Raw genomic sequence first — 18,758 nt, forward strand, 5'->3', positions numbered from 1 at the left:
ATTTTTATATAATTTAAGTGAAAACATATTAGACATAACATTTGTGAGTGGTAAAGACATATTCTGGTCAGAACAATGTTCTTCTCTGATGTGTAGAGTGACAAACCTGTTTTCGTGTGAAACTAAACCCCTTTCAGTTCCCCTGATTGTTTGTCAGTTACTGTAAAGTACTTATTATTTGCTGGAATTTATTTTTGCGGATTTACTCCAAAAATATGCTTGCGGGAATTAATTTTCACCTATTTAATCAAGGGAATACTGAAAAAAATCTTCAAAAGGCATCATCGTGGGTGGCTTTAATCCACCTTTGTTTCCTGTGCTGTTGCCAATCCTCGTGATCTGGATCAGAGATTAAAACAATGGGGGATGGATTAACACTATTGAAGAAAATTACTTTCGCACCTATCGTGAGCAGTATTCAAAAAGGTGTCACTTTTTTCGAGCCTTTGAAGAGTACTTTTAATCAACTGGCAGAGTGACTCGTCACCCTCTAAGCAGTTCAACGCAAAGCGGGAATCAAAATTGTTTGTACTAGCCATTTATTATTTATCAAGCAACATGCTTAGTTTTGCACTGTTTTCGGCTTTGTGGCCGGAGAGAAACCGCAAACATTGCCGTAGCTGTCAAACAACCACTGCGTTGTTGTACACACTTCAGAGTTTGTTAGAAGCTCACTCATTGGTCCACAGGAGAGACACAGCCAATGGCACAGTGTGTACCAAAGCAACATTCATTGGAAGCCAGCAAGTGTTGGTATCTGCTTTTCTTTCACTTTACCAGCATACCGAAAATTGATCAACTAATGACGAATTAAGCCACACTTTATTTTCCACCCACCAAGCCTTAGAACCAGAATTTGTGTATACATCTTTTAATAAGACTGAAAGCCTAATTTTTCCTTCCTGCTGCTAAAACTGTTTTTTTTCGCCCTCAAATGTCAGCGAACTGTTGTGTGTGCGCCTTGCATTAGGGTTTACACTTTATGTAAGCTTAGTGAACGTGTTAACAACCATTTCACAAATTCAATCCACTGACCTTGAAAAATAGTCAAGGTTTCGAACAATCAACAAAGTGAATGAGTGAGTGCTTGGGGTTTAACATCGTACTCAATAATTTTTCAATCATATGACGACAAAGGAATCATTAGGGTGCTTGTACGTGTAATGCGCCTCCTTGTTGCAGGACGGATTTCCACCGCTCTTTTATTTAGTGCTGCTCCACTGAGACGACTCACCGAAGGCAAGTAAGCCGTCCCACCCGAGCTATTATACCGATACGGGTCAACCAGTCGTTGCACTATCCCCTTCATGCTGAACGCCAAGCGAGGAAGTTATAACTTCCTCTTTTAAAGTCTTAGGTGTGACTCGATCAAGGATTGATCCTGGATCTACCAGTCCCGAAGCGGCAATCAACAAAGAGTAAGTGTGGAGTATGTTCAGTGAAAAATGAGACTGTTCATGGAATAAGGCTATAATATAATCTTACCATAAGAACAACAGTGTAGATGAAGCCCAGCGCTGAAATTCCAGCAAGGACACCAATAAACAAGTAAGTGTCTCTGTTGAATTTGAAGTCCACTGGCTTAGGATAGAGAATAGAACGAACCAGGTCACCTTTTGCAGTGGAAAAACCTGATGAAAGAAAGGAAAACAGAATTAACACCCAGTTCTTTTTCTTCAATTTTTCCCATTCTGACTTAAATTATCTGCCACATCTATCACACTTATTTACTCAAAACAAATCACATTAAAAGGCTCTACAATAAAACTGAGTGAATTCCCATGTTGTGTCATCCTTCAGGCAATACAGCGCAGTTCCAGCTTATGTGCAGTCCAATTTGCATCAGTGAAAGTTTATTTCACTGGGTACTTCCAAACATGGAACATCAGGCTACTGCCACAAGTCATACGGATGAAAATATAGTCACTTGCTAGAGGCTGTGTCCATAAGCCTTTTATCAGAAAAATATTGCGGAAAAAAACAATTTTAACGCATATTATAAAGGAGTAATGTCACTCAATGTGTACTAGGCTATACTCCACCATACATGTATTCTTGACAGGTTCAAGGATTTGTTCTTTGTCACTAAGGAGTTATTTGCCCTTGTTATATTTATTTATCTATTTATTTATGTCACTCAATGGAGGTTGATGCCGTACTCAAGAATGCTTTTCGTCACTTATACGACAACACCAGCATTATGGTGGGAGGAAAACCTGGCTCTGAGACGGCCAGGACTGTCCATTAGTTGCTGACAGAGCTATCCGCCAGAGGACTGAAGAGGGAGAGGACATGAGCGTGACTTGAATTCTTGCTATAATCCTGACGTTTACAAACCTGTTCTAATAACCACGGCAAGGACTTTTTGGTTGTCATAGTAACGTGTTTGGATGACGTGAGTTCCACAGAAGAGCGTGTGACGGGAGTGCTCTTTGATGTTGTAGGGGAGATCTTGTGCGGAGAGGCCCCTGGGGTTGGGGATTGGGGTCTTCGTCACAGGTACACTTTCGCCTGGAACACAAACAATCTCAGTTAAATAGTCCCAGCCGAGTTTTACATGGCTTCAAAATTCAAACTTGCCGAACTACAGTAAATTGACAGAATCTTAAAAATTGCACTCTAAAGGTTGTTCCAATCTGGTCAGAGGTAACTTCAAAGAGTCTATCGTTGAGAAATGCCACTAATCAAATTTAGAGGTGTTCAAAAATATGGTAAAATCTGATGTACTCATTGCCAGTGTGCATGAAGAAATACACCTACTGCATCAAGTTTTCATGTTAAGATTTCATTGGTTTCAAATTTCCTCAGTACTGATACATGTGAATAACCTGCTATGGTACTGTAATTGCATTACTCTAAGTATGGAATTTACGATTTTGTTTTCACTCTATTGAATGAACACTTCCGTGAATTCTACATTCCACCTTTTTTCACCTTCTAAGACAATTTACTTGGATTTTCAATTTTTTACCTGTCAACATGCTCTCGTTGACGATGACGTTGCCACTGAGCAAAACCGCATCACACTGCATCACGCAGCCATTCCGCGGTATCTCTATCACATCCCCAGGAACCAAGTCTTCAGAGGAGAGATCTTCAAACACTGAGGTGAAAAAAAGAACATGCCTTTTACATGGGTGATATCCATATATTCTGGGCTTTAATTTCTCAAGTACAACACTGGCTTGGCCAGGTGTACAGGTAGAGGAAATCAAGTGTGCTTGGAGGAAACCATCAACCTTCACTCTATACCTGACAAGCCTTCTGATTTAAGGCTGCCACAGAAAGGGCCAAGCCTGGATTTGAACCTGCAACCTAACTTGTCAAGTGCCTGATATTTGCAGAGAGCCAGTGGTTTAACCATCTGAGCCAGCTCTGAGTTCTCAAGTACAACAGACTCAAAACAGGGAACAAATCACAGTCATCTTTCAAGAGATTTCGCTCTTTTGAAGGAAACTTTTTGTGAAGGACAACTGATATCTACAATACAAGGTCATCTCAATACAAAAAAAATGACAGACTGTACACTGATTTCACCCAGAGAATGATTCAGGACTAGTTATTTGCAAATTAGTTTAAGTCCACCTGGGGTCACCCAAAGAACAAAGAACTGTAAGTTATGAATTAATAAAACACATGAGTTTGTTACAGCCCACCTTCATCCCCTCGACAAACTGTCATGACCGTGGAGGAGGTAATCGTGTTCCGCAGTGCCCTCTGCATCTAAACATTGGAAAGGGACAAAAAATATGTCACATATTTGTGGTCTCTGTGCTAAAATTTAACCACTCATAGTTTATTATTTATATTAAAATACACGTAGCTCTCGAGTAAGTGGCATCATACTGACTTGAAGAAGCAAACAAAAGTGAGCATAATTTACCACAAAAGAGGGTATAATTTACCACAAAAATAGAAAAATAACAAGGTGACACCAGTTTTATTTCCTGTTTTACAAGAAACTGAAACACCCCAAAAGAAGGAACAAAAATAAAACTAAAAATCTGCCTATTCCTTTGTCAGATCTTGATGTTTTTGCTATTTTCCGTTTTTTTCAAAGCTTTCCTATAATGCAAATATGTCTTCAAACAGGACAAATAGACAGTCCACATTTCACTCAAATCAGGCGATTTTTACTTTCATTTTGTTACCCTCCTCCAACATCGGGAAAAGATTTATTGCACTCATAAAATAACAATTTAAATTAATGTCATGTAAGCATAACAAAAACTGGACTGACAGTAACATGTTTGAATGTTTCCTGACTATCAAGTAAATTATCACATTACATCTACATAGTATTATTATCCTCTAATCCAAAACTATTTGTTGAACTGACTTTCAGAATGCAGCATTTCTAGAGTGCATGGGTTATTTGGACAGAAATCTGAGATGCCAGGCAGATGAGAGGAAATTGCAAATGTATAGGAACACAAACATCAAATGAATAAAAACTATGGAATATGAAAACACCATAAAAATAACACAACCCACCTTCCTTGTCTGGTAGATTGTGGTAGAAAGGGAGATAACTGAGATCACAACAATTGTGGAGGCATAGTAGTAATATTCGTCAGCAAACCACAGAGAACAGCTGAACACTTGAAACACATAGAATGGATTAAGGGCCTAAAAAACACAGAAACAAAGACTTCAATCACAGTAATTCTTTATAATTAATTCTGTCTATTTATGAATCTGCTTGGTCAATAGTGGACTGAGACCCTCAAAATTACTTACAACTTAGGTCATATTTATTTATATTATTTGATTGGTGTTTAATGCCGTACTCAAGAATATTTCACTTATACGACGGCGGCCAGGATTATGGTGAGTGGAAACCGGGCAGGGGTGGGAGGTGGGGGTGGTGTGAGGGTGAAAGACTCCTGGGTCATTACGCTGTGCCAGCGCACTAACCAACTGAGTCACAAAGGCCCCAACTTGGGTCTTGTAGATTCGTGTATATTATACCAAAACCAAAAACAGTCTTTCAACATCTGCAAGTTTTTAAGCGTCATTTACAAGCTTTCCGCCCTCATGAGAAAGGCCCTGGCATGAGGGATGAAAGCTCATGAAAGCTGGGACTAATATACATGTAGTCTCAGATACAAGAAAAGCTTTTTTGAAAGAAGTAATTAATTCACACGTATTTGATCCTGGTCATGTTTATGATGGACAGAATGTACTTTCTCGCCCAAACTTGTTTATTTTAATGTTGGTTAAATTCCTACCCAAGAATTCATTTGATTATCTAAGAGTAATAATAGCAGGGGAACCACACTTCAGTAAATTGTAACCAAAATTTCACTTGATACATGATTATGAAAACATTACAAGCAAGGGAAACTTCAACAAACTTAGACAAGTATGATTTCAATTTCATAAATATGTCTGTTATCCACTTGAACAAGTGTGTTTTAGGGGGAAAAAATGAACTCATTTTATACCAAAACATTACTTACATATTTCCCATATGCAGATGTCACTATTATTTTTATTCAATATTACTATTATTGTCATCCAATTTTTAATTTCAATGTTCAGCCAGAGTGATTTATAATTAAACTTAGGTTATGACAAAGTAAAAAGAGGAAATTCATTCCCATTTTATATCTGTACAATACCCAGGTCACATGTCACTGTTTGGAGAGCAATTGACCAGGATTTCTTCCTTGTTGGCATGTATACATTAAAGCGGTTTTGCAAATTTTGTACATTTTAAATTAAAGAAGCTATACCGGAGATTTTTGTCCAAAAATCCATATGTGCTAATCAAATCAAATGTTTAGTACAATGTATTTAAAAAGAATAGCTCAAAATATTCCATTTCAGCAAATATCAGACTCACATCTGTACGAGATATTGTGTTAAAAAGATTATACAGTTTGAAAAAGTAATAATGATGACCTTCAAAAATTTTAGGAGATTTAATACCAATTTTGAATGGTAACACATGCAGACGAGGCTGATGTTTTGTGAAAGGTAATTATTTCAGTTATTCTAAAATAACAGCCAAAACTTGGATAAAAAGTCAAAAAATTGGATATGCACTTATTGCTATTTGGGCAAAAAAGCCCTGGCATAACCTGTTTAATATCTGAGATACTTGAAATTTTACATGGAACAAGTGTCAGACCTGTGCAATTAGAAGTTCTTCTAATTTTTGGGACACCTAGTCTGCTCATTTAGCAAAGAATTAGCACAAAAATTAGAAGAATTAGGGTAATTAAATCATGGGCTGTTGCCAAACTCTTCGATGTTGTTGCACAGGCATACATTTCCACGTGCTTTTCTTTGTGCCATACATGACCCATATTTATAAAGCAATCTGAATCACTGAATCATCAGGCTTTGGAGGATCAAAGACTGACATTCTCACCTGCTGGAAAAGTAACACAAGGATAGGTGTGACGTGTACCGCAATCATGTTGTTGCCATACAAGAGACGTCTGAAACAACAACAACAACAAAATTGTGACTTTTACGATTAACTAGAAGAATTTGACACTCTAATGAAACATATACCACTGCTCTACCAAAAGTACGTCATCAGAAATGCCTATTTATTTATTTACTTGACATGTGTGTTACACTGTTTTCAAAAATATTTCACTTTATACCAAGGCCACCAGCATTATGGTGGAAGGAAACCGGGCAGAGCCCAGTGGAAACCCACGACCATCTGCAGGTTGTTGACGTACCTACCCACGTACAACTAGACAGTAAGCTGGCATGAGCTGAACTTGAACTCACAGCCACCATATGAGAGGCTCCTGGGTCATTGCGCTGCGCTGGTGTGCTATGCCCACTGGCCACGGAGGCTCCAGAAATGACTATATTTATTTATTTGATTGGTGTTTTACGCTATTCTCAAGAATATTTCACTTATACGACGGCGGCCAGCATTATGGTGGGTGGAAACCGGGCAGAGCCCTCGGGAACCCACGACCATCCGCAGGTTGCTGCAAGCCCTCCCACGTATGGCCGGAGAGGAAGCCAGCATGGAAATGATTAAATCAGTCAGGTACATGACTACATATAAAAGTGAATGCTAACATGCAATCCCAAATATGTTATTGCAAGCTAAACACCTCTACAACAAACTCAAACTTTACCTAAATAATACTTGTTACTATGTATATACTCACTTTCTGTACTGTTCCACATAACTCAATCCTTTGCACGCATGGAAGTAAGAGCAACTGGTGTTCATGTCAAGTCCACTGCAGAGACAAACAGAGAGAATGTACATCTTGAACTTTTTGAACTACTAAGGGTTTTTTCCAGTGAAATTTATGCCTACAATCATTGTGAAAATGACTCCAAAAATGATTTCTTTGTCACGAATGATGCAACCTTCAAAGAAACTGTTCTGATTATTTCTCTACACCCCACAGTTCTCTCAGAAGGTTTCAAAATGTTGGTTGCAGTGGCAGTTGAAAAGGTTGAAGAATTATGACTCCGTAATATACAAACACAAAAACAAGACAAGAGCACCATCTTGTATCACGCACACTTTACAGGGAGTGTATGTAATACATGTAACACTGCGCAAAACCCATTAAGATTTGTGACTTTACTCCTCTAAAGGTACATGTGTACTTAAGCTTCCTCGGCTACCAAAAACACTTGAATATCAGAGCCCCGAGAACATCTGTTTTTCAAAGCTCCACAGATACTTCAGCTTCTTACACCAAGCACACTTGCTAGACCCTGGAAAACATTTGTTTTATTGCTCCATAGATACTTCAGCTTCTTACACCAAGCACACTTGCTAGACCCTGGAAAACATTTGTTTTATTGCTCCACAGATACTTCAGCTTCTTACACCAAGCACACTTACTAGACCCTGGAAAACATCTGTTTTTCATTGCTCCATAGATACTTCAGCTTCTTACACCAAGCACACTTGCTAGACCCTGGAAAACATCTGATTTTCATTGCTCCATAGATACTTCAGCTTCTTACACCAAGCACACTTGCTAGACCCTGGAAAACATCTGATTTTCATTGTTCCATAGATACTTCAGCTTCTTACACCAAGCACACTTACTAGACACGGGGAAAACATCTGATTTTCATTGCTCCATAGATACTTCAGCTTCTTACACCAAGCACACTTGCTAGACCCTGGAAAACATCTGATTTTCATTGCTCCATAGATACTTCAGCTTCTTACACCAAGCACACTTACTAGACACGGGAAAACATCTGTTTTTAAGTGCTCCACAGATACCTCAGTTTCTTACACCAAGCACACTTACTCGACTCTGGAAAACATCTGTTTTTCATTGCTTCAAAGATAATTCAACTTCTTACTTGACCCTGGAAAACATCTGTCTTGATCGCTCCACAGATACTTTAGCTTCTTACACCACATGCATTTACTAGACTATGGAAAACATCTGTTTTCATTGCTCTACAGATACTTCAGTTTCTTACACCATGCGCACTTTCATGTACTTGACCCTGAAAAACATCTGTTTTACATTGTTCCACAGATATTTCAGATTCTTACACCAAGTACACTTACTAGACCCTGGAAAACATTTGTTTCTCATTGCTCCATAGATACTTCAACTTCTTACACCAAGCACACTTACTAGACCCTGGAAAACATTTGTTTCTCATTGCTCCATAGATACTTCAGATTCTTACATCAAGCACACTTACTAGACCCTGGAAAACATTTGTTTCTCGTTGCTCCATAGATACTTCAGCTTCTTACACCAAAAGAACCGCAGCAGTGACTCATCCTTCTGAAAGGGCAAAATATTCAGATAATAGACAATTGGTTTCCACAAAAATTACAGCAGAAAGCATTTTAATGATGTTACTATGTTTAATATACAGGTGACCTGATAACATAAAATGAAAAATCTGAAATACAGCTAACAAATTCTAAAGCTTAATTCAGGGAGCCCTGTTTTTCAATTTAGCCTCTGGTAAACAGTTACTAAATTACAATACAAGTTTTTCATCAATAAAATATGAATCAATTCTACTGTCAAAACAAACACTGGAACAGATGGATATGTACAAATTATTTTATTGATATGTCATTATTTAAAGTTCTCACAAGTGCTTGCAGAAGTCAAACATGTAGTTTAGATAATCCAAGAATTTATACCCATAAATCTGTTCCTGACCAATATTATATTATGTTAATTAAAAATAATAATATCCAGGTAGCTAAACAACAAAATAAAGATCAGCATTCTGAAAGGTAAACTGGGAAACATGAAAACAGCCCTAAAATCTAATGATTTCAGAACAATGTAAATGTACAACAAACACAAGACTTGTGGCAAAATACATTTATCTATATATTATTTTACTCAAGAATATTTCACTTATACGACGGCAACCAGAGCCCGAGAGAAACCCACAACCATCCACAGGTTGCCGTCAGACCTTCCCATATCAGAAAATATATTACAGCATCATGCATGAGAAGATTTGATAAAAAGCAGACAGGCAAAGCAGAATTCAAACAGATGTTCACAAGTATTAGTAATGATTAATAGATATATATATACATATATATATATACACCATCAACCGAGTTACATGTACAGTGGACAGAAAGTGTTTTAATCCTTAATCCTGTTGTATTCGTGCATAAACCAGGATTCTGCTGGCGGACTCAACCTCCCCTAAGCCTGGTCAACTTGCACTGATGTCATGTTATTGTGTGTTAATGGGATTGCAACATAGTATTCTCTACATGTAAGTAATTCTACACCAGTGACGTCTAATAAATTGGACAGAACATCACGGCATTTTTCTTAGCTAATTCTGCTTAAGCCATGGTGCTAGGGGGCGTGTAATTTGCTACTACATGTATTTATTCATTTACATGAACAGCTGGAATAAAACTCTGACTGAAGTAAACTGACAACTGGCCATTATTCAGGGTTATGTGTAACCATTTGCCAGTTATCACACAGCCGTGGGCTGCTCTGGTTTTACACTCTGTGCGGTGTGTCTTTATTTATATTGTATTCCTGCATAGATCAGGATTCTGTTGGCAAACAAAGCATCCCTGGGGCCTGGTCAGTTAATGTGATTTTGACACAGCTTTCTACAGGAGGTGTAATGCTCCACCATTGATGTCTAACAAATTGCAATGAACAGCACTGCATTTTTTTTTTTACCTAATTCTGCTTAAGCCATGGTAAGCTAAGGGGCATGTAATTTGCTACTATGTAAGCTTTCACAAGAACAGTTAGAATGAAACCTATCTAAGGTAAACTGACAAAGAGGCCATGTTTCACTGGTTACCTGTGACCATTTGCCAGCTATCACACTATCATCGCTGCTCTGATTTTACTCTCTATGCTGTACGTCTTTAATTATATTATAACATATAGTTCACTGTACAATTTCCAGTATGTGTACCTTAAGGTCACGCAAGACTTTAGCCTGTTACCAATGGCAGGATCGTGGTTTACCAAGATTGCCTTGTTTAATTTTGATTACAAAAATGCAATTAGTTTCAATTTTGTGTGTGTACATGAGTACATACCATGTAATCATCACAGCCAGGTACTTGGAGGCAGATAAATTTATATCTGTGCCATATGATCAATATTAATGAAAACATACAATGCCCAAATATCATCTAAACAGATCAGTATATAAATGTACTATCAAATGTTTACAAGCAGTTAGAAAAAAAAATCTAAAATTTATTAATAACTGAAGTATTGTGGAGAAGCTGAAATTTTGGCAAGCTGATATACAAAACATGTACCGTAATCAAACAGCGTAAGTACATTGAATTGGGGACAGTACTAAAGTAGAAATAATGTTGTTAGACCAGCGAAACCACAATGCATCAGAAAGAAACAACGTGTGATAAATCATAAGACTACCGACTTTGCAAAACCATGTCCAAGATATATGCAGATGTCAAAGAGTGCAAGACTGTTAGATGTGTACTCTACCTCCCCCTGCACCAAGACACCCCCATTGAACAAGTTCTCTCATTCCTCTATCTTTTCGCATACCAAATACCAACTTTCAGTCAGATTTATGCATCTTTACAATTTGATTTTGAAGACAAAACTACATTTGTTGAGTTGGACAATTTTCAGGGCTTTACCAAAACTATAATTTTTCGAAGTCTACACAAAATAACGCCCTCAGAATATGTTTGAATATGAACACTTTGCAACCATGCAGAATTACATTAAACTGTAGGACAGTTAACCATGCAAAAGCACTCTTAACAAACATGTACCTGTGCAGACGTGTGAATGTAGAAATGCTCAATGTGCAAAACGACATTAAAGCATGAGGCAAGACACACAAATCTATGTATGTCAGAAAAACAACTTTTCGCTACCTTTGTCAGTAAACTGGACCAGCATAACTTCTTTGACTTCAGACAAGCATGTAGAAATGAATGTACTGTACGTGTATATATATATATGTAGGCCTAAAACATCTGGAGAGGCCAACATATACTGATTCAACATTTGGATAGATTGAAGCCAGGCAGACAAGCCAAAATCATGCAAATAGGCTAGGGTTACATGTATACCCTAACTCCTCAACCTTTTCGCATATCAAAAAATCAACTTCCAGCACAATTTATGCACATTTTTCATTTGATTTTGAAGACAAAACTACATTATTTGGACTGACCAGTTTCAGGGCTTCACAAAAAGTATAATTATATCAGTCAATACAGGATATGGTCTTCAAAATATGCTTGAATAGACAACTAGCAAACATGCAAAAAGGTTGAAGAATTATAGTACTCTTAATGACCTAAAACTTACGTTGCTCATTTTTCCTGATTCTTAAAGTTCTGTTGACTTAAATATAGTGTTTTCAGGTTTGTGTGGAACGTAGAATGATATTCTACTCAAGAAATGTACGTTAATTCTGCACCAAAAATAATATTTTCTGACAAATTAGACGATTTTTTTCACTTTTATTTTTATATCCTCCTCCAACATTGACAAAAGATTTGTTCTACCCGTAAAACAAAAATCTTGATGTGGCCTAATTTGAATCTAAAAATGCATTTTTGGGGAGCAAAGTTTTGGGTCATTTACAGTATGAGTAGCTGATAGGCATTAGTAAGTGTACAGATATACAGGCAACATAAGACAACGCCACCCTCGGGATACCGCTAGAGACGATAGATAAGTATTTGTGAGGTTCACATACAAACGGGGCCACCAGAACATCCTGATCCCCAGCTGATGTGGCATCTTGCTGAAACTGAATTATTGAAATACAAACATTAATTCAGTTGTATTTATTTACTTGGTTCTTGCTTAATGCCACCGTGAAGCATTATTTGGTCTTGTTTCATTTCATGCAACCGCACATGTACTGTACCTATCAGAGGAAGCAAATAATCAGACAATAAGCTGAAACTAGAAATATCATTCAAATAAATAAACAGCACCTGTTAGCCAGATATATGTTCAAATATTAAAGAAATAAAGTTACGTGTCAGTTAAAGTAAATCCCCAGTGCTGTGCCTTCCAAACTGCGGAGAGATGGTTTGATGTCAGGCTGTGACATAAACTGCAGGGAGCCGCTAGCCTTTGCCCTGCAACGGCCACAAAGCAACAGGCCAGCCCTCCAACTCAGTTCACACCTCGCGCAAAGGCCCAGCTGAGCGGGTGCGATACCCCACAGCATGCCGCACCTTGAATCCCAGATGGGAACCCGGACAAAATTTAAATTGGCATTTCTGTGTGTTTAATATACAGTATAATATTCAGTATAATTCAAACCTTATCTATTTTTACCGGTGATATTTTTTTAAAACATGAAAGATTAGCTCCAGTGCTATTTTCACTGGTGTTGAGTGTGATTGTTGTTGTTGCAACTCACAATCTTGTGGATGGACTACAAGGAACCTTGTGTCACAGCCGGTATCGCTTGACTTGGCTGGATAAATGTATAATCTGTAGACTACGAAACCGTGCCAAATTCTCCACGGATACTACCATAATTCCATAGATGTCCCGTTCACGTCAGGCAAACCAGACGGGAGAGCGATTGTGACATCAATGCGGCTGGTATGTGAACAAAAATCTGTCATCATATAGCCCATTCGCTATGCTGTACACTCTTTGGTAGCTGAACTTTCAAAATATTTGTTGTAAAACTGTTTTACTTAAATCATTTTCAGGTTGCTAATTAAGAGGTGTACATGTAGGGGTAACTATAGAGTAGGTCATACGATGGCTTCAGGAAAAACACAGAGTGGGCACGACCAATGCATGGATTCGGCAATGCCTTGTCAATACATAATCCCGGCAGGTCTTACCGGCATGAGGTCGCCTGGCCAGGGCTCAACAGTTGACCAGATAGGCAGACAGAAGGTCCAACTTTAAAGGGTTTTTTTCTAAATAGAACTAGTTGACATAACATTTTTTTAAATGCAGTTTACACACTAACATAACATAATCAAGGTGTCTGGAGAACATTTAGTGTTAACACAAAGTCGCTGGTGATTTCCTTCAAACTTTTTAAATGGCTATTATCTCTGTGGATATGATATATAGCAAAGCTGGCTTGCAATGTTAATAGGAAAAATATTAATTGCATATATTAAAGGAAAATCTGACACACATGTATAGAATCAATCAGCGGTTAAGGACACTGAGGGGTGGGAAACATGTCCTGGTAACATCAGGACCATTCTGTGTGGCTTTTATTTGGTGCAATAAAGTATCACCTAAAAAAACACAAAAAAGCTGTTACAAAGATAATGATCTATGTAATTAACACCTTGAAAGGCTGGGTCTTAATTAAGCCACAAAAGAAACAATTATTCAGCCTGGTGCCTCTATTACCACCGTGCAAACATTATGTTTTGAACGCTTGTTGCCAGCTTTACCAAATTTATGCTAAAAGCACACATAGGAATTGAGAAAAACCCTCATCATCTTTGGAGACTAAAGACAATTTTTTTTCGAATCCTCCCTGTCATTTCAGTTTATATTCTGTCACAGCCTTGCAACATCTCCATCCTGTGCAACTGTGCTTGTGGCTGACAGAGGCATATTTTCAAAGTGCACTCCAAAGTACATGTTTTGTCAGTCTGGTGTTGCTGGACTCGGACAGCAGGGAAACCAGAACCGGGAGCTGATGCCACAAAGCCAATTCTGAGTCAAGTCAAAACTTGAAATACGATCATAAAGCTTATTTTTTGACTTTTGAAGTTCAAATTTTGTCCACCTCATCAGTATTAGCTAAAGACCAAAGGGTCCAAATGTCTACTTCCAGAACCAAAAATTGAACAATTTTGACTTAAGTCAGAAATGGCTTTGTGGAATCGACCGCAGTTTGCCACTGTTCTCTCACCATATAGACTTCACTTCAGAATTGTTCAAACACACATCAATTCATGGTGTCCAATTTCACAGGACTGCAGAAGTCAAGGGAATAATTAACTGTCATGAGTAATGATATGTGTGTATACCTCCCATATATGCTAGCAGTTTAAATTGCACGACCAACGATTTTTGACTGGGTTTAAGTTATTTCTAGAACCTCTTTCATAACCATACAACACTTGCATACTTGAATCAGTCTTAATATAACTGATTAATGAATCAAGGATTCTTCTACAATGGGGGCCAGCATTATGCTGGATGGAAAAGGGGCAGAGTCTGTGAGATACCCACAACCATCCACAGGTTGCTGGCTGACCTTCTCACATATGGCCAGGGAGGAAGCCAGCACGAGCTGAACTTGAACGCACAACGACCACATTGGTGGGAGCCCCTAGGGTCACTGCGCTGATCCCCTCAGCCCCCCTCTTTGAAAAGATACATTTCTACAGAAATGTATGGGCTCAGTATAACACTCACATATTCTCACTGGGCAGGGTGTGAGTGAAAAGCCACAGAAATGTTTGGGGCCAGTAACGCACACATTGGCTGAGGTACCTAATAATGTGAGGATTATTGACTCCAAATATACCAGTATAAGATTTAACTATATATTAAATTTATCCCACATACATTAACGCCTTTCTGTACGCGACGTCTTATCAGTCAGGGGCCTCATCTTACAAACCTGTCACAACACGGCGTCAAGTGCATTTACCATGGCGACATATCTCTCCACAATAGGTTACCATGGACGTTACGGCAGACGCATGATCAAATTGTTTTGTAACACAGGCTGTATAAAGTAGATGATGATAATGCTACACTAGTGACTTACTGTGTCACGCACTAGCAGTTTGGAGCGGCTGGTTCTTCGTGGACGACTGAATAATCCGGGCTGTAAAACTTTCACCCTAGAGAAAGAAAATCATTGTGCTATAATGTAAATCTGTGATGGCTTAACTGGACTGCCCCGTGATTTGAGCGCAAATAAGGACATGACAACAAGCAGGGTTCTAATGACAATAAACCCTGAACTTGCCAAAAAAATGTAAAACATTCAAACATCTTTATATCAAATCCTAAATTTCAAATCAAATGAACAACCTAACTGACAATATCAAGATGTATATTAAATGTAAAGATATTATAATATTTAATATATTACTCCTCTGGTGGAATCCACAAAATGAGAAAATGTGGTCTTTTTTAATGCATCAGGCTGTATGCAGAAATTTGATAATTTTTTGAAAAATTGGGAAAAGTTTAGTTTCTTTGACCTTCTTAACAAATTTTATCATAGTATACATTAGAGGCAGCAGAACCACTTCCAAATTTGTTTTGGGGGGGGAGGGTAGCACAATTGAAGCACACAGAGGCTTGTCTATGTAAAATGGCTGGCCTGAAGAAAACAGTGGAAGCCCTGGTTCTGCAGTCCCTGTATATTTAAATAATTGTACAAAACAAGCCAGGATATCAGTTCCTAACATCACCATGACTAGTGCCATCAGCCTTCCAGTGGTGCACCTCCAGCCTATCAGGAGCTTGTTTAGGGCTTGTTTGTGGTGTGGACTGACAAGTCGTACATGGACAAGGTTAAAATGACTGTCAGATCCACAGACCATGATGCAACCTATTAGCTGACAGAGGACTCATGGAGCCCTTAAGGAAAGCTACATGCTGGTGTTTGTTAATGGCATGCTAGAAGCCAGCTGGTGGCATGCTAGAATCCAGCCACTGAGAACCATCCTGGTTTGTACTGCACATATATGTTTTTATACCTGTACATATCCTTAAACAGTACACAGTTTTAACTATCATATAAATATATAGAAAATTATAAGACTGGTCTACTGGGAAAACAGTATATTTATCACTGACACCGCGGTGATAACCTAAATGAAGTGGGTAGTTAAATATACTATTTTTCCAATAGACCAGTCTTAAGACATTCTATTTTGAATGTATCATGTTCACCCCAAGAAATGATGGCATCTCTTCCCATATAGGTTTTCAGTGATTTCCAATACCTTTAATGTTGGGATTCAAAATCACTATGGATAAAACTGGCTACTGTGTAAGATGATCAGACCTAGACTTGAATGAAATTTTAACAGGTACTGTTGATTTACTTTGTGCGCAATCATTGTGATTTAGATGAGAGGCTTTAACCAACCATCTGTCTTCACTCACAGCCAATCAGTACTGATTCTTCATATCACTTTATGAAAGAATACAAAACTGTCTTCACCCTTTACACCACACAATACTATCCACTGCCAAACAACACAAGGAACTATCCTTCCCTGAGAGACTTTATACAGAAATCAAATCCCAACAGCTTGATGTGCATTATAATGTGCATATAATTCACAAAGGACACACAAAAGGAAGGAAAGAGGGATTCAGAGAAGTTACGTGTATGTGCACACTGACAAGTAGATAAAAGTGTAAATGACACACAGTTTACACACAGGGTACTTTGGGTGGTAATTTTCCCATGCCCACAGTGGGTGCCCAATCTAGGCCAAAGGAAATGAGACTTAAATTTCATAGACAAGATTAATGTGATGTCAAGATTTATATTACCCGTTATTATTCTGATATTTTAGTACATTTTTGATCATGCATGAAGAAATGTACACTGGTAAAGCACCTTCCCGAAAGATTTTTAAACACTCTTGGTGTTTTTCTTGACCCCATGACACATGAAAACACCTATCCCTTTTGGCCTCATCACAAAAGCCCCCTCCAACCTTCCAATTATAAACTGCAATATTGTAGGAAGTAGGTGAGTGGTCACTAGAACTTCTTCCACCACAGAAGCAAAACTCACCAAAATTTTGTCCAGCAACATCCATTTTTCACACAATCAACGACGACTATGAAAAAGTACGCTTGGTTGGAAAAGGCAAACTGCTGTTTCACTGTTTTATAGACTTTACCAAAATGTATTTAGTATGGCCATGATATGAATGATATTCGTTGGGCAAAGGACTAAGCAGGAACAAATCAACAAATACATATTTTTCAGCAAAACCCTTTCCCTAAGAACTTACCTATAGCTACAGCAGAAAACAAGGAAAAGACAACTCTGAATGTTAAATCACATGCAGTTCACAGAGGTCACAAAGAACAATATATATGCAAATCAATAATGGTTTCATTGGCTGTAGTTAACACGACTGATTTGTGTTCTCAAAATTATTTTCCCTTTATCAGGGCCATATCTATGAAGTCACTTCAGTTCTGGAAAATGTTTGGGCTCCCAAACTGTTGGTCGGCCAAAATGAACAAGATGTATTAAAACTTACAAGTAAATTAAACAAAAATATGATGGTTTACCAATAAAAATTTAAGTTAACCTTTCATACAAATTTCTTTCATTCACAGACTTACTGAAAAGCTCATTTTGAGTTACATTTTTGAAATTTCTTTAGTTTGGGATCAGAACCTTTCATGTTTTTCTAGATATGGCCCTGTTTATAAAAACAGCAGGCATTTATCACAGATGAAGGAAACCGAAGTGCCTGGGGTATAAAACCACCAGACTTTGGCAAATTCACTGATGTACATTCCCACGAGTGACGTCCACATTTTCACCCACAAACTATGTTCTATGTGAATATCACCATATTTCAGTTAAAATTCAGTATGTAAAAATGCACTTCCAGGAAGCTTATAAAGACCTTAAAATGTTAGTTTTAATGCCAACAGGAAGCTTATAAAGACCTTAAAATGTTATTTTTAATGCCAACATTTAAGTACAGTATAACCCAGCACACATGAGCTTCACAAGAGTTATGTAGCTATCTGTTCAGATCAGGTAACATTCCTCAAATATGCCAAACAATGCACACAACATCTGTGAGGTCATCAATTTTGGTGAGGTAAAGGGTATATCCAAATATCCAACAACAGAATTACAGGACTTTGACAAATGTTTCATATTAGTTCCGTTGGAGTTTATACTCTGATAATGAATTTATTCCTTTTTTTTTCATTTGACTGGTGTTTTATGTCGTATAATCCAGAATATTTCAATTATACAATGGTGACCAACATTATGGTGGGAGGAAAGTGAGAAGAACCTGGAGAAAACCCATGACCATCCTCAAGTTGCGGTCAGACCTGCCCACGTACGGCCGGATAAGAAGCCAGCATGAGCTGGACCTGAACTCACAGCGTCCGCACTGGTGAGAGGCCCCTGGGTCATTGCGCTGCTCTGGCATGCTAACCACCTCGGCAGTGGAGGCCTCGATTATGAATTTAAGTAATAATAATAATACTGTAACATTTCAAAAAAACATGGTCCATATTAACAGGGGGAAAAAAGTAATATGTAAAAATGTATAAATAAGAAAAGGGTGCATCAGCAATACAGTATAA

The 18,758-nt window shown here is 38.0% G+C and overlaps 1 protein-coding gene across 4 annotated transcripts in view; it reads right to left on the reverse strand.

Annotated features, from left to right (window-relative positions):
- LOC135466063 (polyamine-transporting ATPase 13A3-like) overlaps positions 1-18,758 on the reverse strand; it is a 58,635-nt gene that overhangs the window by 26,758 nt on the left and 13,119 nt on the right. For all 4 annotated transcript variants that reach the window (XR_010444082.1, XR_010444083.1, XM_064743474.1 and 1 more), the window contains exons 5-14: positions 15,208-15,283; positions 12,184-12,237; positions 8,674-8,759; positions 7,149-7,223; positions 6,380-6,449; positions 4,495-4,629; positions 3,657-3,723; positions 2,972-3,103; positions 2,338-2,511; positions 1,486-1,631 (exon numbers count right to left, since the gene is read on the reverse strand). Coding sequence is in view for 2 of the 4 variants with exons in the window: in XM_064743474.1 (XP_064599544.1) it covers positions 1,486-1,631; positions 2,338-2,511; positions 2,972-3,103; positions 3,657-3,723; positions 4,495-4,629; positions 6,380-6,449; positions 7,149-7,223; positions 8,674-8,759; positions 12,184-12,237; positions 15,208-15,283 (1,015 nt within the window). In the remaining 2 variants the exon portion in view is untranslated. The remainder of the gene's footprint in view (positions 1-1,485; positions 1,632-2,337; positions 2,512-2,971; positions 3,104-3,656; positions 3,724-4,494; positions 4,630-6,379; positions 6,450-7,148; positions 7,224-8,673; positions 8,760-12,183; positions 12,238-15,207; positions 15,284-18,758) is intronic.

Source organism: Liolophura sinensis, chromosome 5, assembly GCF_032854445.1.
Source record: "Liolophura sinensis isolate JHLJ2023 chromosome 5, CUHK_Ljap_v2, whole genome shotgun sequence".
In the NCBI taxonomy this organism is placed as follows: domain Eukaryota; kingdom Metazoa; phylum Mollusca; class Polyplacophora; order Chitonida; family Chitonidae; genus Liolophura; species Liolophura sinensis.